At 43.6% G+C, this 20,592-nt stretch overlaps 1 protein-coding gene across 1 annotated transcript in view; it reads right to left on the bottom strand.

Moving 5' to 3' along the window:
• Positions 1-19,057: 19,057 nt before the first annotated feature.
• The window catches only part of LOC121105816 (basic proline-rich protein-like), a 1,941-nt gene continuing 406 nt past the window's right edge, over positions 19,058-20,592 (bottom strand). Inside the window, exon 2 of the mRNA XM_040644114.1 lies at positions 19,058-20,525. Coding sequence (XP_040500048.1) covers positions 19,993-20,460 — 468 coding nt within the window. The 5' untranslated portion in view covers positions 20,461-20,525 and the 3' untranslated portion in view covers positions 19,058-19,992. The remainder of the gene's footprint in view (positions 20,526-20,592) is intronic.

Genomic DNA, 20,592 nt, shown 5'->3' with positions numbered 1-20,592 from the left:
GGGGAATGGGGCAGGGAATAGAATTAACCTTCACAAGAGCCTGGTCTGGTGCTGCTGCTTTATATGTATAATTTTGCTTTATATACCCAAATACCCTTGAGCCCGGTATTATTATCCATTGTACACAGATGACAAACTGAGGCTCAAGGGGATAAAGGGACACCCCGAGGCCATATACCTAGTAGATGTGGGGGTCAGGATGTGAATATGGTCTGTTGGGGTGCAGACTATGAGCGAAGTATAAGGAGTAGGAAAGTTGTTAAGAAAAAAGAGAATTATGTTGGGCAGTTTAAGCCCAGGTCAGTTTACAATTCTTGAGTGGTTTTTCTCCACTAAGTATCATCCCTATTAATCGTTACAAAACTTCCACTTTGTAGGTGAGGAAACTGAGACTCAGAGAGGTCATGCCACCTGTGCAAATGACTAAATATTTCTGGAGCTAGGATTCAAACTCAAGTCATCTGGAATTCTAATCATTGGGATAAGGCAAGGAAGAATACACATCTGCATAAAGGAGCAAGAGAAGGTAAGAGTGAGTTTGTAGAGTCTGATGAACCATTAGGAAAGTAATGTCCTCCCAAAGTACCAGATTAGGTAGGGGAATCCACGTGGTTTCAGAGAATAAGTCGGGGGGAGCGATGCCCAGAGGAAAAGGAGCAGAGAACAGATGTAAGCACTTCCTGCTGGAGAGTGACACCCCCTACAGGTCATAGCACCGTCCCCTCTCCTCCCAGATCTTGGGATCAGTGCACAGGTGCAGGCTTACCAAATGCCAGGATATTTTAAGCTCCTCTGTCGTGGTTTTAGACATGCAAACAAATTTTTTGACTTTTGTCCTTTACACTTGGGTCTAGGTGGGCTTGTAATTTGCTTATAACCAATAAAATGCAGGAAAAGCGACTGCAAGCTTTTTGAGGCTGGGTCATTAAAGCAACCCGGCTGCCACCTTTTTTGTTGAGACACTCACCTTTGGAGCCTTGAGCTTCCATGTAAGAAATCTGACTGTCACGCAGCTGCCACACTATGAGGAAGCCCAGGTCTGGCCATGTGTTCTGGCCAATAGTCCCAAGTGAAGTCCCAGCGGATAACCATCATCATCATCTACTAGGTATGTGAGTGAAGACCCTTCTAGATGATTTCAGTCTACAGATTTCAAGCCCCCCAGTCTTTGTATTTTCCTAGTCAGACCCCAGATGTCATGGGGCAAAGGTAAGCTATGCCGCTGTACCTTGTCAGAATTCCCAACACATGGAATCCATGTGCATAATAAAGTGGTGGTTTTATGCCACCAAGTTCTGGCGTGGATTGTTGTGCAGCATTAGTAACCAGAACATCATCTCACTTTCTTTATTTTTAGAAGCAGCCTATGTCTCCTTCCTCGTCCCCCTTACCAGGCTCTTACTTTTCAATAAACTGTGTGGGGACACAAGTGGTGGCGGTCCTCCCACAAGTACATGAGCTCGTCTCATTCTTTGACGGGGGCCCTGGTGAACTGACAAAGATGAGCTGGATACTTTACAAGCGCTGCTCCTCACCAGGCTCCCAGGCTTCCTTCCCAGCCCCTTTTCCATCCTTCACTTCTAGTTGACAGCTCCCCACCCCCTTCCCGTGCCTCCTCTTTTGGAAGGCAGAGACCTTTCAGTCCATTCAGGCCCCGGGGCCAAAGCCTCCCATCAACTCTAGAGCCATTTATGTAGTTCCCGCCTCCCCTGGCTCACAACCCCAGGGGCAGCACTGGGCTTTTTGTGAAAGTGGCTGGTCCGAAGCCACTTAGTGGGTATCTCTCTGGCTCAGGTTCTACCCTACTGGCATAATCCCATGGTTGTTAAAGTTCTTCAAAGAACGAGATGAGCTCATTTCTCTTAAATTAGTGCCTGGTAGGAGATGTCTCATTTTCCCAGCACAGAGTTCATTATGGTACCGCAGTGCTGGCTCACCATTAGCAACCCTTTCAGCCAGTAAACAGAGAAGAAAATTCGGAGTCCAAATAAGACTTTTCTTGCTCTCTTTTGTTTTTGTTTTTGTTTTTTTTCAGAGCTAACTCTGCAGTCTAGTGTTTTGGATTTTACAGAGATCAATGTCTGCTCTACTTACTAGTTACTGTCCTTAGCAAGTTACATAAGCCCTCTGAGTCCTAGTTGCTCATCTGCGAAATTCAGATAATTCTTGTCTAGGGTTACCATGAGATGGACTGAGTTAATGTTGGTAGCCAGTTTGGCCAGAAGTTGGGCTGGTTGAAGGCTATGATCTAAGATCTTGTTAATATTTTTGTCATGGTTGTTGTTACTATTCGTGGTTCCCCTTCAGGAAGTCCCATCAGCTCTACCTTCCAAGTAAATTTCAAATCCCGCCACTTCTCATCGCCTCTGCTGCCAGTCATCTGGTCCAAGCCCTGAACACCTCTATTTGTATGGTTGCCATACTCTCCTATGTGGTCTCCTGGTTTCACCCCACTTGCCTTTGCCCCTCCACACAGCAGCCGGAACAATCCTGTTCCATCCCTTCCTGTTCCATCCCGTCCTGTCACTTCCGGGCTCTAAACCCTGCCATCACTTCCCTTCCTGCTCGGAGTAAAGTTTTTGCAGCAGGCTTCAAATCCGTGCAAAATCAGGCTCCTATTATCCCTGTGCCTTCATGTTTTCCTCCCCTCTCACTCCCTCCCCGCTCTTGCTATTCCTCCAACAGTGTGCACCTGCCCTAGAGTCTTTGTACCTTCTGTTTCTCAGCCCATGAGTGCATAACCTTCGTCTTTATTTCCTTCAAAGCTTGGCTCACATGGCATCATCTTGTTGAGTTCTTCTCTGACCATCCTGTTTAAAACACCTCCACTGCCTTTTTCTGCTTTATTTTTCTGCAGTCAATTATCTTCCAATGTGTATTGACTTATTCATTTATATTTATTATCTATTTCTCCCAGCTCAAATAGAAGCCCATTGAAACCAAAGATTGTGATTGCTTCCTTTTTGCTACCCCCAGTGCCAAACACAGTGCTCGGCATACAGTAGACCCTCAAATATGACGTTGAATTGACCATGGACCACAGAAACAACTTACTTGGCTGTTTGCTGACATTTTATATTAATGAAGATGACTGTGTGCATTGATAGCATCAGCAATAGTTTTGTTTAAGAGCACTATCACTGTGCTGCCCTTATTCAGTCGCAGAGTATGCTGATGATAAAAGCCTTGAGTGAAAAACCAGTTGAAGTCAAAGGGTGTAGGAATAAGACCCAGGTCTTCTGTTTGCGATTCAGAAGGCCCCCCAGAATCAAGTGTGGACTCTCACTGTTTGGACCAACCATATAATTTGCAGGGCCTAGCACAAAATAAAAATGCGAAGTGGCCCCTTGTTCAAAATTATTAAGAATTCCAAGACCTAAACAGCAGAACATTAAACCAAGACTGGGGCCCTTCTGAGAACAGCTTACATGAGTATGGTGCTGGCCTCACCCATTTTCTACAACTGTTTATCTTTTTGCATCCAAGGAAAACAAACCTTGGTAGGTTGGTTTACTTAGTGAACTTTGTCCACACTAATATCTGTTTAAATTGCCGTAAGACTAGAAAAGTTAAGGGTGTCCATTCCGCCTGAGGTCCACTGGTATTCAAGTTTCAAAATAACCCACTTTAAAAAAAACAATTGGGGCGCCTGGGTGGCACAGCGGTTAAGCGTCTGCCTTCGGCTCAGGGTGTGATCCCGGCGTTGTGGGATCGAGCCCCACATCAGGCTCCTCCACTATGAGCCTGCTTCTTCCTCTCCCACTCCCCCTGCTTGTGTTCCCTCTCTCGCTGGCTGTCTCTATCTCCGTCAAATAAATAAATACAATCTTAAAAAAAAAATAAAAATAAATAAAAAATAAAAAAAACGATTTATTTATTTGAGAAAGAGAGCGCACATGGGATATAGGAGCAGAGGGAGAGTCCTAAGCAGACTCCACATGGAGCCCAACGTGGGGCTCGATCTCACGACCTGAGCCGAAACCAAGAGTCAGATGCTTGACTGGCTGCACCACCCATGCACCCCAGTCCACTTTTGTTTTGTCCTGGATTATGACAACCTCAGGTTTAGAGCAGGGAGATGAAAAGATACCTAAATTGTTGCCCCTAGCTCTTGAATATGTTACCGTTTTCTGTGAAGAGGGTGCTAAATGCTGAGGCCGGAAGTGCCCTCGGGCAAGGTAAATGGGGATTGCTCTTTCTAAAAGAGAGTAGGTCATTTCTGGTCCATCTTCCCCGGGTCATCTGTGATCTCACCATCAGCAGCAATCTCTGCTTAATGGTCTGCAAATTTGGACCAGCCTGAGGGAGGGTCTGAAGAAAGAGTGGCAGTGGGGACTGAGATAATGGTCCAGGCTGGAGGCAGGACCCCAGGCCTCCAGGTGTCGTCAGGTAACTCTAGCAAATGATGAGGATGCCAGCTGGAATCCACCAGGGCCTTGCTGGCCAAGTCAGCTCCTTTCCTTGGGATTTATTTTTTCATCTTTCAAAGGAGGACCATATTGTTCAGAGGTTATTTTTGAATATTATCAGACTTTAAACATTCGCTTGTGTTTTGAGTTTTTTTGGATTTGGGCATTATAAAAAAACACACGCTGCTGGACCCCTTAATTCACATTTTCCTGAAAAACAAAGAGAAGCCTTTTGCGTATTTTCATTACAGGTCCATCTTGACCTCTCAAATATTTTAAATGACCTGTTCTTTGGCTAGGAATATGGGTTGGTTGATTGAGGTTGCTTCTAGGCCCCCCATGAGTATTTTGTGAAACCAAATTACAAACATCACAGTTGAAATAAAAAAAAAATGTTAACAGAAGTGCATTACTTAAATTCTAAAGTTATTTCTAAACTTTTAGAAAGTTCCAAAGATGAGATGATTTGGCTACAAAGCTTTTAAAAATATTAAATGAAATGAGCAGAAACATTAGTTCCACATTTCAAGGACAATTTATCACTAAACAAACGGATTTGGACCTCTGGAGATCTTTCTTACAGGACTTCAAAGTCTTTTTGTAAAGATAGCTAAAATAAATATCATACCCTATTTTAAAAATTCTGTGTACACTTATATCTTGAAGTGAGTTGTTTTTTGTGGGTCAGAAGTAACCCATTTGTGTAGGAGGACATGTGACCATTCACATTTACAAAGGTAGGCTTTCCTCACTCCCATTTTTGTCTTTGATCCGGGCTGTTTCACATTTCAAGGTAGTTTGGCTTGTGATGATTGCTTAAATGTGTCCATTAAACTGTGGGGATCAGTTTAATAGGGAGTGAAATGTCACAAGATACTAGCCTCTGGTATAGACATAAGAATTTAGCCAAACACATTTGGAATCGTAGGTTCTCCCCCTTAACATAAATATTTTGGGAATTTAACTTTCTCTCTGGTTCTATACCAGGTTCCCACACAAGTGGGACCAACTTTCATTTTGACCATCGTGATTCAGATATTGTCCGGGGAAGGAGACTGGGAGAGACGGGGACAAGCATGGAAGCCTGCGGGCTATGAATTGCCTTGTTTCTCTGCAACCTTAACACCGCTGCATTTTTTGGGATGGCTAGCAGAGGACCTGGAATTCCTTCCCCTGCAGAAAAATCCCCCAAGGAAAGCCAGAGTTGCAAGGGAGCTGAGTTGGCTTATCTTAATGGCATTGTTGTTCATCTGACTCCACCAGGCCAGATACCACTGCGAGCCGGGAAGCCAGGAAGCCAGGACCAGCTTCTGTCCGCCTTTTCCAAGCCCTACCCCCACTTCTCCCCTTTTGAGATCCACATTCTTTCCTTAGATATGTTAATACCCTCTTCAAGGAGCTACCTGGGGCAGCCTCTCAGTCTCCTAGAGAGGATTTTATATCTCTACTTAGGTGATTTATGGCTCCCATAGTGTTGAAAGCGCAGAAAGTGGACTGGTTTCCCCTGTTTCCAAGTTTTGGAGGGTTGCAGGCAGAGGGAACCACTTCTGTGCCCCAGATGTGTCTGACAGAGGTTTTAAAGCATTCATACTTGGATTGAGCTAGATTCAGGGCTCGGACCCCTAAATAGCCATTGTTTCTAACTGATAAAAATTGATGGTAAAATTGATAAGCTAATTGATAATTGATAAAATATTATTAGGTTGAACCACAGGAAAGTGCTAGTATGCAACCATTTTTACTAATAAATACAGCAATTTCCTATGGTTCTACCTAATACTGTAAAATATTTTCAGACATCGATGAAGAGATATTGAAAGCTTTTGTTTTGTCATTTCATTGTTTCATGTCGGTCTCACTTCTTTTCCTGTACCTTGCATACCTGCACTAAGACCACACACAGGCTTGTGTGCACGTGCGCGCGCGCACACGTACACAATGACTTAATCTTCCTCTTCTGGGACTTGAGAGAATTAAGAAATGAGATGAGAATGAGGTAACACATTTACATGAATAAAAGGCTTGGACAGTTCTCCTCATCATACTCTTTTCCTTTGTTCAGGAATATCCACCCTCCTCCCCCCCTCTTCCCCAGCTCTGCCTGAAATCATTTTATTAGCTGGAAAGCAATGAAGCAACCTCACAAGAGGCTTGGTGGCAGGCTGCGTGTGTATGGAGCGAGCCCCAACTCTGAGCTACAAAGATCTGGATTCTGCATTTGGTTTGATCATTCCTTGGTATGTTCGCATACCAAGCATACCCTATCTTGGGCAAGTTTCTTAACCACCGTGTTCTTAGTTTTCTCATCCGTGCGATAGGAGTCATGATACCTACTTTATGGAGTTGAAGGTGTCGCATAAGAGGGTGTATGTGAACGACCTAAAACCGCCTGGGCTATAGTAGGCGCTCCAAACTTCGGTCAGACCGAGATGAAATGTCCGATCCCTTGCTGCCTCTGGCCTCCGCGCCCACCCATCTACCACACGTAGCTCAGAAATCAAAGAGCTGCTTTAGGTGAAGGGACATGTGGCCTGGGACATTGGCTGTCTCGGTGGTAACCAGTCAGCCGGGTGAGTCATGGCCAGCGGAACCTCTGCTGCTCTGGGAAAGCGAACTTGCAGCTGGGGGGCACAGAAGTGGCTTTGTGGCGTCAGTGACATTTGGGCCGGTCCCTAAGGATGGTTAGGATTTAGACACACGCTCTAGGCCAGCGAGGTCTCATCAGACTTTCTGCAATGATGGAAATGTGCTATAATCTTTGCTAACATGTGTGGCTCTTGAACCCTGGTGGGTTCAATGTGGCTAGCGTGACTGAGGAGAGCGTTGTTCCTTTAACTTTAATTAATGTAGACAGCCACATGTGGCCTGTGGCTATGGTATTGGGCAGGACCGGACTCATAGGATGAGGCAGGGGAAACAGCAACAGTGAAGTGACAGAAGAGGAAAACCATGGGGGAAGTGTGGGTGCAGCACGTGCTTCAGCTTGGCTGCAGCCCAAGCTTTGTGAAGGACACTGGTTGTACCGGTAATATGGAGCCAACTCTGATAGTCAGTGTAAAGAGTTTCAGTGTTCTTTTCCAAGCTGTGGAAGCGTGTGCAGGTCTGTGAGCAAAGGAATGACAGCAGGCTGCTCTACGTCAGACCAATTATCTGGAAGGAGGTAGGGGAGTGTAGTCTCTGATTTGACCAGAGAGAAGCTGGAGATGGAAGCCCCTTGAGAGTGTTACTGCAAAAAACCCGGGTGAAGCTCTCACTGCGTCTGGGCACCGTGTGAACAGCTCTGCCTGGATTATCCTGTGTTATTTCGAGGTGGGTACTACCAAGAGATCCACTATACAGACAAGGAAATGGGTTTACCATCAGCGAAGTTACGTATCCTCAAGTAAGTACAGAAATACAAATCTGAACCCTGGTCTGTTGAATTCCAAAGACCATAAAAGAAAGTATTTAACTGCACTCTACCTCTGTTTTAGATCCCCTTGGGGAAAGTAAGAGAAGTGGTCTCCCCCAGCAGTGTGATGGGATTTAGGACAGAGAGTCAACCCTATAGGTCAGGACTTGATGGGGATCAGACTGGGTGTGGCTTTACTCAGGACCTAAGGAAATGAAACTCTTGCTCTTCCAAACGCACTTCTGAATGGGACTCGCTGTTTTGTTGCTACACCCGGCCTCTCTCGTCTTCCCGGTGCCTTGGTGAAAGCCCAAATGAAGCCACTGCTGAGCCCATTACCTTTCCTGTTTTTGGGCCAGAAGAGTTATTATCTGCATTTGGGGAACTCTCCAGAAGAGTGGAGACTTATTTCCTTTTTGAGATCTCTTCAATTTGCAGGCAATTATCTGATGGCTTTTAAAATTTCTTTTACAATCTGTCCTTAAGAGGCAGCTCAGTATGGTGCTAAAAACATCAATTTGAGGACCAGGATGCCTGTGTTTGAACCCTGGTTTACAGTCTGACTTTGAGCAGGTTACTGACAATACTACTTATCTCATGGCCTGGTTTTAGGGTGAAATAAGTAAAGGTACCTAACGTGCATAGAATGTGCATGACATTTATTTTATATGGTTTTACAATTTATTATATATGGTTTGCCAAAAACTGGGTGAGGATGGGAGCAGGAGTGCCCCAGGGTGGACAGGAGGAAGAAGAAGCCACTCTCAAAAGACCCTCTAAAATATTTGGGTGTGAATCAAAAGGAGCTGATCAGAGAGAGAATGGAAGACCAATTTTCTGAGTTAAGTTCAGACGCAACATAAAAGAGAAGCCAATCAAATATAAACACATGCGGAGAAGTTATGCTGGGAGGGAAGCAAAAAGGAAATTTTCACAGGTAGTGGAAAGAACAGTTTCTCCGTGCGTGGGAGCAAACTTTTTACACGTTCATGCACATGACGGGGCTTAACCACGGGTGGAGTCGCCTCCGAGCTTCTTAAACCGCGGCTTCTTGCTGTGCTCTCCGGAGGCCTCAGTGCTGCCACCTACAGGGCCTTCGCGGCAACGCGCGCCATCCTTGGCTCCGAGTCCTCAGGAGCTCCTCCCTCTTGCAGGTTTTAAATGCCTCTGCCCTAGATACAACAGTTCTGAAACACATTTCAAAACATTATTTCTAAAAGGGGGTTAGTGCAAAATAAAATATGACAAAACTCCACATACAGAAATGTAGAAATGTCACATTAAGGTTGCACCATGTGCCAGGCACTGAGTTAGTGGCTTAGGACATGCTTTTGCACATATCCACATAAAAGATAGCATCAGCATTGTTATCCCCATTTCAAAGTAAGTTAGGGAATCTAATACACAATTGTTCCGAACCTGTGCCACTCACATTCCAGAGTCCATATATATGACATAATACAGTATCCAATAAATTCTTTTTCCACCTTTCCCATGCATAAAATCATATACAATAGAGTTGACCAAACAGGATCAACAGTCACGAAGAACTTCTGTTTGCACATGACAAATGCTGCTTACGTTGAGCTATTGTTTCGAAAATCTGGGCTTCTCAAGTAAAGATGCTATGGCAGAAATGTTCACTTATACGAAAGTGAGTTAGGTCTGTATTACCAGGGCCCAAATCTTTGTCCATTTGTAAATTAAACTATGTCTATTCATTCAAGCCAAACGGAATGAATTAATATTATAGATAAACTACAAAACAAAGTGCCCTGTCTTGTTTTTGCCAATTAAAACCCTATCAATTAATCGACATTTGAGCACATTTATGCTATCTTTATGCTACAAAGGTCATGTTTAAATTGACCATCCTGTGGTACTAACAGTGCTTCTCAAAACTTAACGTACATACTATTCACTGGGGACCTTTTGAAAGGCAGATTCCGATCCAGTGAATCTGGGATGGGATCTGAGTTTCTATATTTCTAACAAGCTCCTGGGTAATGCAGATGCTGCTGCTTCAGCAACCATACTTTGAGCTTCAAGGAATTTGAAGATCTTGAAGTTTCTTTGAATCATGAAAATAAAAATTTAATTTGTTGCATATTAATTATATTTTATTGTTTCCTATGCTTTGAGAATCAGTATACTACATTTTCCATCTAAAATATTTTATCAACTAGAACACTGAATGTACCAGAAGATTCTATTCCTTCACCCACGCTGGCTTATAAAGTGTTCACTGCTAGATAAACCTGAAGGAATTTTGCCTTCAATCAAAGAGTTATTTAGCATCATGAAATTATTTTCCGAACTCAACGGGAGAGTAATGATGACACTAACTTAAGAAAAATTTGTTAAAATTACACTTACCACTTTTTCAGGTTTTTCAAGCTGACTCTTCTGCCATCTAGGGAATTCACTACATAGAAGAGTAGAGCAGTAGACTCTGATTTAAAATGAAGAAGCATGTTTTCACATCACTCTGATCTGGGAGTTCATTTATGCTTATGCTTATCAGAGCGGCCAGATGTTGAAGAGCAAAAAGTAACACATTCACACGTGATACAGAGCAAAGACCTATTACGATGCCCAAAGGACAAGCTATTTATAGCTGTGAAGAATAAAGTGACCCATAAATAGACTGCCATTTACTTGTTTGTTTTGTCTGGGGTCCATTTAATGGCATCTGTTAGTGCTACAATGGCTAATGCCCAGCAATTATTTCCATTCTGAACCTCACTGGGGAGGAGAAATGCAGTGGAACTAGATCCTCTGTTTGGAATTGATTTTTTCCCCCACATCAATTAAAATATTCAGTAAAGGTGTTGGGTTCTCCCCTACTCCCTCCCATTTACACAAATAAAATGTATACATTTAAATAGCTAAATATAAATGACTGCTATGTATGTCTCTATATTCTAGAGAATATAATGTCTCAAATTAGGGTAGTGGAAATTATGGCAACTTTAACAAGAAGAAAATGAAAGTATGGTTACTTCAATGGGAACAGAGTACCTGTTATGCAGCACACAGTAGTTTTTCAAAAAATGTGGATTGCCTGCCTTGAACAGCCTTAAAAATAGATGGCTAGTTTGTGCAGAGACTGACATGGATTGTGAAGATAAGGGTAGGCTCCAGAAGGGGGAAACAGGCGCCTGGTGTCTCTCCGGCAAGACCAGTCTCTGTTCTCCTCTGCAGATATTTCTCTAATGTGCCCAATTACCCACCTTTAGCTTTTGTGCTTTAGGTTGAGGTATCGGTTATAGCAGGTGCTATGGTACTTGGATAGCGGTGTATTAACTTTGCAATTATTATTGTCAATAATATTTATATTGGCCAACATTTATTCAGGGCCAACTATGTGGCAGACTTTAAGCAGAGAGCAAAAAGTACTTTCCCCCCAGCTCAAGTTTGAAAAATCCAGAAGAGTTGGGGTAATGTTTTCAGTGCTGGGCCAATGAATGTGGTCAGAAGGATGAGTGGTTTTAATTGGCCTAGCTTGGGCCTCATGATCTCCCTGTTTGTAAGAGATGGATAGGGGTGGTAGCAGTGGGGAGGGGGTAATAATGATTGGCAGACCTCAGTCAAACCATATATTTTGAAGAATGTTTCCCAAAGAAGGTCCTTGCTCTTCTGGAAAAAATTCACGTCTCCCACAGCTTTGGGCAAGTTACTTAATTTATTTGAACCTCAGTTGCAGAGTTTGCATAATGGAGTAGAATTAGGTGCTTTCCCAAATCTTGTTTTCAGTTACTTTTTTAAATGTAGCACTTTATAAAATGATTTCACATCCAATCCTGACAAGCAAGCAGAAGTGATGCTATTTCACCCTCTTACTAGTTGGAGACCCTGAGCTTTACAAAGTTAATTAATTTGCCTCAAATCATTAGAATGTCAAGTGGCAGAACCAGGACTAGATATGAAGTCATTGGATTAGTTTCAAAGAATTCCCTTTGAATGCTTCCCACATTAGTGAAATTAGTTTTCTTCATTCCATAATGACTACTAACTAATCTCCTGGGTAGCAAACTACTATATAAATTAAGCTCTAGTTGATGGGATAGTTTTGATGGATTAAAACTTGGGCACTGGAATTTTTTATTTTGCTGTCTTCTGAGAGATGCTGAGATGGTTCATTAATATGATTATTGTCTTTCTGATGGGAGGTAATGCAAAGTATGGCTTGGGGAAGGAAAAGCTACTGCTAATTCAAGTTGGAAGAGGATGCTTTTAGGAGGAGAGTGAGGGGGAAACTGGGAGGACCTGATTGTTATCTTACAGCTCACAGGCACTTGATATTATGCCTCGAAGCTAATAGTGGTCAAGTAAGTCACTGTTATTTGTTTTAAGATTTCCTTAAATATTTACCCCACACAATCAATGAAGTCTAGAAAGTCAATGGGCTGTGTTTTATTTTTAACAAGCCTTAAATTAATTGTATATCCTCTGCATCTACAAACATCTATTAAGATAACTGAAAAAGAGCTTAGAGCTCCTTACAAACTTGCAAGTACATCAGTCTGGCATATAAAATTTCTAAGACCAAAGGGGGAAATAATTCTTGATTAAGAATGTATAAAAATATCATTCAGGAGCCTTAATGCACGTACATTCGTTCTGCCAATTAATGAATTTATCCTCAAGGAAATAAATATGAATAGTAAAAGAATGTTCACTCAAGCTTCTCTTATAGTAGTCAGAAACCAGAAACAACTTAGATAGAAGATTATTTAAGAGAATTATGCTACCTTCATAAAATAGAATATTATATAATTATTTAAAATGATGTAGCCAAAGAATAATTAGTGACGGAAAGATGCACAATAACTTAATTAATAAGGCCATGGGCTCCTGGGTCAGCCTACTTGGATCCCAATCCTAGCTCAACCAGCTCCGTGTTGTATGACCTTGAACAATTTACCTAATCTTTTGTGCTTAATATCACTCAAAAATAAAATGGGGCTAATGATAGTACCTGCCTCATAAGCTTGTTAGGTGAATTGAATGAGGTAATATGTAAACTGCTCAGCACAAAGCCAGTCACTTTAATAAGATTATAAAACAGTACAACAGGGGCACCTGGGTGGCTCAGTCAGTTAAGCGCCTGCTTTCAGCTCAGGTCATGATCCCAGGATCCTGGGATCGAGCCCATGTCCTGCTCCCTGATTGGCAGGGAGTCTGCTTGTCCCTTTCCCTCTGCCCCTCCCCCTGCTTGTGTTTGTCCTCTTTCTCTCTCAAATAAATAAAATTAAAAAAAAAAAAAAACCCACACACAAAAAAAACGAAAACCCAAAACAGTTCAACATTTTCTTTCTCTGGTAATCTGTATTTCCTACTTTGGGGGCCAAGAATTATGATAATTTGGTAATGAAGAAGAAAATATAAAAGCTATTTTAAAAATTAAACATTTTAATTGTGGTAAAATAGACATAGAATAAAATTTACCATCTTAACCATTTTCAAGTGTACAGTTTGGTAGTGTTATGTATACTCACATCATTGTGTAACTAATTTCCAGAACTCTTTCTATCTCCCAAAACTAAAACTCTACCCATTAAACTCTCATTCCCCCTCCCCTCAGCCCCTGGCAGTTATTACTGTGTATTTTCTGTCTCTATAAGTTTGACTACTCCGGGTCATTCATTTTTTTTTTTTTTTAAGATTTTATTTATTTATTTGACATAGAGACAGCTAGCGAGAGAGGGAACACAAGCAGGGGGAGTGGGAGAGGAAGAAGCAGGCTCCCAGCAGAGGAGCCCGATGCGGGGCTCGATCTCAGAATGCCAGGATCACGCCCTGAGCCGAAGGCAGACGCTTAACGACTGCGCTATCCAGGCGCCCCTACTCCGGCTCATTCTTATAAGCAGAACTGCACGGTACTTGTCTTTTGTGACTGGCTTAGATCAGTCAGTGTAATGTCCTTAAGGTTCATCCATGTTGTAGCTTGTGTCAGGATTTCCTTCCTTTTTAAGGCTGAGTACTATTCTATTTTACATATCTAGTACAATTTATTTATCCATTCATCCGTTGAGGAACACTTTCTACCTTTTAACTATTGTGAATAACGCTGCTATGCGTACAAATGTTTGTTCAAAACTTGTTTTTTGTAAAGAAAGAATATGTTACCCTGAATTTCCTAAAACCCACTAGATGTAAGTAAACAGGCAGTATGACTGATTGAAATCCTGGATCTGTTCTTTGGCTCTGAAAGTGCCAAAATCTTTAAATATCAGATTAATTAATACATTTAGCTTTTTATTGGGCACTTATTCTTTGTCTTTCCTTGTAAATTTTTCAGAAGATTTTATGTTTAGTGGAGAATAACAAGGAAAAATAAAACTAACAAGGGCCAGAAAAAGACGCTGCTTTTCCTCTCATGTTCAGGAAAGTCAGAGGGACCGAGTCCAGGGCTCATTTTGCATTTCCTATCCAAATTTAATCTTCTCTCTTCTTTCCTGCTCTTCCATGTCCTTAAAGCTTTTTTTTTTTTTTTTTCAGTAGAGATCTTTTCTTGGGACAAGGTGGTTGCCAGAGTTCCAGCAGCATCATTTACGCTTATATTCCAGCCATCAGGAAGAAGGAAGCCAAGAAGGAAGAGTGTGCCCCCTCTTTCAAGACACTTTCCTTTCTATCCTATTGGCCAGGAGTTCGTCATGGGGTCGTTACCTGTCAGAGAGGCTGAGGAAAGAGGTATTTATTGCTGATAAGCCAGATAGGCACTGCACAAATTAGGGCTTCTGTATTGAGGAAGAATGGCTACTGGGGAGCATCCAGGAGTCCCTGCCAGTCTCATACATGTTACCTAGCATCCTGGTGGTACACATTGTTAGGTAGGGAGTGTGGAACAGTTTTTCTCTGAGTCTATAGATAATCTGGAAAAATAGTTCTGAGGCAATGGTGATTGTCTCTGCTCTGTTGATGTTTACTCCAAATGAGACTGATTTAAAGTCTTGTAGGAGAGCTTATAAGACCTTGAACAAAATGAGCAAGACATTAGCTTAATATCCTGGTTCCTGAGGTTTGTGTTGCGATTCCTTCAGCCCTATCCCCCACTCCAGATAGACAGATAGGGCTGCAGCTTTGGTGCCAGTGAAGCTGGTGACTGGGCAAAGATGGTTTGGGGAGTGACTTCCCAGAGGGAATGTGGAGAAGAGGACCCTTTCTCAAAGATTATTCTCTATAAATATGCAACCCTGGTGCTTACCGAGTGATGGAGTCAAATTTATATCTGATTTTTATAATCTCCAATATCAAAATGATTTCTTTATAGGTATTTTAGATATTGAAGAAAATTTAAAAACATCTTTGAAAAATAGCTCTTTTGCTTTAATTATAGAACTGGAGAATGTAGGACACTCTGATGTGGGTATTTTGGCTCATGGATATTTAAATGAACAAGTACTGTGTGAGACAGGCACACCTTACCTCATTACTCATGGTGTACCATCATCCTTGGGGCAGGGGTTGGGGTAAGGTCAGAGGTCAGACTTTATATAGTACAATATTATTTCAAAAATTTAAAACAAAACAGCAATTTTGTTATTTGGATGCAACTGTGTCTAAAAATGCTTCAGTTCTATCATCTTTACTAAAATGCCCGGCTTTAGAAATAAACTCTCTAGTGAGTACGGTCATGTGAAAAGAACCTTAAGGTTACAAATAATGGAGAAAATGATTAATTGAGAAAAAGATCAGGTTAATGACTTAGCAATTCAATTGTAATAATTATCATTTAAGTAAAGTAGACCAATATCACTGAAATGGTGCTTTTGTCATTGTCCCCACTCTCCTCACCTCCAAGAAGAAGTAATCTCAGAGCCTCTGACTTCTTGGAATGACAGGAGAGCCCTCTGGCAGAATCTGGAGGACTTCTCACCAGCTGCAATGGTAGGCACCCTTTTCTGAAGGACCAGAAACTGAGCAAACCAGTAGCAAAGCCCAGAAGAGAGTACAGTTCTTTTAACATTTTAGTCTTGTGATCTAAGAGCACATTCACCGTATAACTGTGCTGGGCTGTGGTCTGCTTTTACGGTCTTAGAACTGGTGTCGTTGGTGCCCGTTGAGTTCAATTGATATTTGAGTACTTATTGCGTCAACTCTGTAATTTTAATTTGCATCATATCTAAACCATCCAGTGGTGCTTTCCTATAATTTCTGTAATTTCCTATAATTCCTATCAAGAAGGAAGAACATTTGTAAAAGAAAGCACCATGTCCAAGAACGGGAGAACTGTGTGCAAATGGGCTATGCCAGAACTAGCCAAGGGACACTGAGCACGTCATTTACCTCATAGCTCTCAGATTCTCATTTTTAAAGTGAAAGGGCAGAGAGTTGGTTTATCTGATCTCTAAGTGCTTAAAAAATAGTTCAAAGCAGCATTTCTACTTTCATCCTGAGAAGAATCATGTAACCATTGCTAAAGAGGTTGAGAAACTGATGCGTGTGTATTATGCGTGGCTCCACCCAAACCCTTTCAAACAGATGCAGGTGGAAGTGGTGCTCTCCCATGTCATCATTAATAATGCTACCCTTGCAGACCGCCGAATATACCTGCAGAAATAATTTACTTTCTAAAGAAATGTAGTCTGGTCGTTTTAAAGAATTAGGCACTTACTCCGTGGCAAACTTGGTGTTGCTTATCTGGGGTGGAATCTTTAAGTGCTGCCTATAGATCCGTGATTTCCAAGGCTGCGCACAGCTCCTGCTCAGCCAACAGAGAGAACCTGTGATTGACTACTCCCCATTCTCTTGATAAACCCTGTGTCTCTGGCTGTTACTCTCTGCTCTTGCCAGATTGCCCTTCACCTGCTAACGCTCCCCTTTTGCAAGGCTCAGCTCTTGTACCACCTCCTCCAGGAAGCTTAATCTCTTCTTTAAACTTCCAGAGCAGGGCCTGGTACCGCTTCCTTTTACACAGTAATGCCTCTTTCTCCATGATTTCGCTTTTTCTGTAGGTTCAGTTGCAGGTGGTCAACCGGGGTCCGGATGATCCTCCTTTTGACGAATCATGGGACGGTGGATAGCCGCCTAACTTACCTCACGATGCCTACGTCATTTGCCTTTCTTCCTCTCCTCGCATAGGCGTTTTATCATCTCACGTCATAGCAAGAAGGGTGAGTACAGCACATTTACATAATTTTATGACAGGATATTGTTATAATTGTTCTATTTTATTATTAGTTATTGTTAATTTCTTGCTGTGCCTAATGTAAATACTTTATCATGGGTATGTGTAGGAAAAAACGCACAATATATATAGGGTTTAGTGCTATCTGTGGTTTCAGGCACCCATCGAGAGTCTTGAACCTTATTTCCCCGCAAATAAGGGGAAATTACTACATTCATTCCTACCCTCATTTACAAACATGCTTTATCTCCTTCACTGGATGGTAAGCTTCTTAGTAGCACCACCGCTTATCCTGGTCAAGTCTAACATGCCTCTCCTGATGTCTTTTATAAAGCAAAACCCTCACACATTTATGGAATACTTTCGGCCCTCCCTAGTGGTTGGTATCACAATTCCTTTACCCTGCTGCCTTTTTGATGGATCTATTTATTTCTATTTTTAGGAAGCTAGGTCAATGCAAGTTCTTTTGCTAAATTATATATTTTGTTGGATTTTTCACTGCAAATTCAGTATCATAGTTTCACAAGGAGAAGAGAATTTCAACTCCCACAGGCCTGATTTCCTTTTAGTCGGATTAGGTTATATAGTTTGTTTTAAAGAGGATGAGACAGCACTTTGTCTAACTGCGAATGGAATGGGCCCTGAGTTAGACAAGCCTCCTTCTCCTTTAAAAATGTTATAAACAGAGCCAAACACACATTGTATTCTTTTGATTTCAGTCAAGAGAGTTTTGGGATCTGGATGGTACCACCATTTGTTTTAATTGTGAAAGCAGATTGATGTGTCATTCAGCGGGCCTCCTCCTTCTTTTCTTTCTTTTTCGACCCTGGAATATCTCAGCTTTGGGTAGATAGAGACCGTTAGGCAGCTGATAGACCATCAGTTGAAGGGGTGGTGGCAGCAGCAGTGAGTGCACGCAGACATGTTCTGATAAGCTCTTTAGGGAGAAGGATGCTCTTACAGAAGTAGGCCCTGATTGCTGAAAAGGCGGCAAGGGAAATCACTGGTGGCAGCTGATTAGAACAAACAGGAAGAGGAGACAGGTTTGCCAAAGGCTTCTGTACGTGTCTCCCATTTGTAAACTTCCAGGCAGATGAAAATGTTTTCCAGGTGGTTTTTGGATTTGTTCCTACAGGGCGAGTTTCAGTGCACCCCAAAGCACCATGCCCCTGGTTAGAGAAATGCCACACACACTTAAAGAATAAAGAATTTTGTCTCCCGGGGCACCTGGGTGGCTCAGTCGTTAAGCGTCTGCCTTCGGCTCAGGGCCTGATCCCGGGGTTCTGGGATCGAGCCCCACGTCGGGCTCTTCCTCTGGGAGCATGCTTCTTCCTCTCCCACTCGCCCTGCTTGTGTTCCCTCTCTCGCTAGCTGTCTCTCTCTCTCTCTCAAATAAATAAATAAATAAAATCTTAAAAAAAAAAAAAGAATTTTGTCTCCCAAACCTTTGAGAATGCGTGGCTGGTGCCAGGGAAGAAGGCACATCAGAGTAACTCACGCATTCTCTTCAAATTTCCTCCAGCTCCATAATGTGTGTTTATCCAGATCTGCTCAAGTCTGGGGCAATAAAAGGTCTCCCAGCCTCCCCGTTATTCCATTTTCCCTAGTTAAGTTGTAAGTAACATCTTGATCTAAAAACCCCATACGGAGAGAATCTTTTTAGATTGAGAAGGTAGTGGTTTCAACTGATTGTACTTATCCGTAGTAATAAAAGTTTTTATTTTTAATCAGTCACTATGGATTGAGAAGTAAGATTGGGTTTAGAGGGTTTTTGTTTTTGTTTTTTACAATCTCTTTCTTTATGGTTAGTAAACACATTAAACACATTCCAATTTTCAAGATGCTTCCTGGCCATGGCAGTCATCTGGGGGGGAAACCCCCAAACAGTCACACATAATCTTTCTTCTAAGTTTTACACTAAAAATCTGTTTTGAGAGGGAAATGGAGCGTATTAAGCTAATGACAGCTTTCCCTTCCCTTATTTTTTCCATGTCAGAGCAATGTGCTCCTGTCAGCTTCTTGGTGTGCAGGGACATTGGCAATGCTGCATTACAACATGAAAACAAATAAACAGCCCCCCACCCCCAGTCGTGGAGGGTTTAAGATGGAACTAGACTAAGTGGGTTAGCAAACAGACTAATTTATTTTCAAAGGTGTAGTTTCTGAGACCGCAAACAATCCACTTTGCCTGGAGACTGTTAGGTGTGTCCTGCTGGGAAAAGTGCTTGGCTAGTCGAAGATTGCCCTTTGGATCCACCCAGACGTATCTGCGGGGAGAATCGGTGCGCGGGACTTGGTTTCCATCCTTGGGGAGAGGAAGCCGGCAACCCAAGGTGAACTCCGAGGACAGCTGATTATCAGATCCCAACATTTGCCAGATGTCCCCTAAATCCCAACCTGCGCCTTCGCAATTTGGTTATAAAAATTCTTCTCCCCTCTAGTACAACCGCTCTTTGAGCAGAGGGTGGTAGGGCTTGGGCAGAAGGCCGCGATTCGGACGGAGGTATCCGCTGGGCGTACAGTCGGGCTCGCCGACACCCAGGACTGCAGAGGCAAGAAGGCGCAGCCAAGCTGCGACGGCGACAGAGCTCCAAGCTGCGAAGGCAGCGGTGGCGCCCCCCCCGCCAGAGATTAGCAGCCCGGCGGGTCCCTCCCTCTTTCGCGGGTGAATGAATGATTAGTCAAACGGCACCTCCCCGCCCCAGTGCGCCGGAGGTTGGAAGGGAGGAGTCTTGGAGCGACTGTTCCCCTTTTTAAGGGCGAAAAGCGTTCGCCTCTGTGCTTTTATTAATCGACCTTGCATGTCGTTTCAACTTCTGTCCTCCCTAGAGTCAGGACGCGCAGACACATAAGCACAGAACACTGATGTCGAAGGCGCCTCGCCCCTCTGCCGCTCAGCCCCGCAGTCCGCTGTCGCGCCCCCGCCAGAGGGAAGCAAAGCAGGGAGTGAAAAGTTGCTGGGCCCCTCCTGCGCCCCGTTTGTCGCTCCTTCCCAAAGCTGGGGGCACCTGGGAGACAGCAGGGTGGCTAGGCGCCCCTGCGCTCCATTTTCTGCTTTCTCATAGGGTTGGGGCACCCGGCGTGAGCAGCAGTGGTGCAGCATCCCCTGTTAGGGGAGGGTTCCCCCGGGAAAGGGAGGAGGCACCGAGCGCGCCGGTCGGTGGAGACACGCCTGCTCTGCTCGGATCTGCGCCCCGGGGTTGGGGGCCTCCCTGGAGGGGCTGCGGAGCGGGCTGGACGCCTGGCTGAGACGTGTCCGGGGCGCGGGGTTCTTGCGCCTGGGCGCCCCCAGCGGGTTCCGGGAGGCGGCTGGTGCGCCCCTGTGCTGGGCGCGGGAGCGAGCGCGCGCGCCGGCCGGGCGGAGAGCCGGCGGGGCCGGCGGGAGGTGGGGAGTGCAGGAGTGGAGGACGCGGCGGCAGCGGCAGCGCCCCGGGCAGTAGCTGCAGCCCGGGCGGCGGCTGCGGAGTCGGTGTGCGCAGTAGGCAGCGCAGCCTCTCTTCTCGGCCTATCTCCGGTTGCTCCGACATCCCCTTCCTCCCAGCCCCGACTCTGGCGCAGGGTGGCCGACGACTAAGCCGCTGCTAGCAACTACCTAAAAAAAAAAAAAAAAAAAAGAAAGAAAAAGAAAAAAAAAAAAAAGAAAAAAAAAGCCGCATTGG

The sequence above is a fragment of the Ursus maritimus genome, unplaced genomic scaffold, assembly GCF_017311325.1.
Source record: "Ursus maritimus isolate PB19 unplaced genomic scaffold, ASM1731132v1 scaffold_3, whole genome shotgun sequence".
NCBI classification, from domain to species: Eukaryota; Metazoa; Chordata; class Mammalia; order Carnivora; family Ursidae; genus Ursus; species Ursus maritimus.
This window is presented reverse-complemented; position numbering and strand designations above follow the sequence as displayed.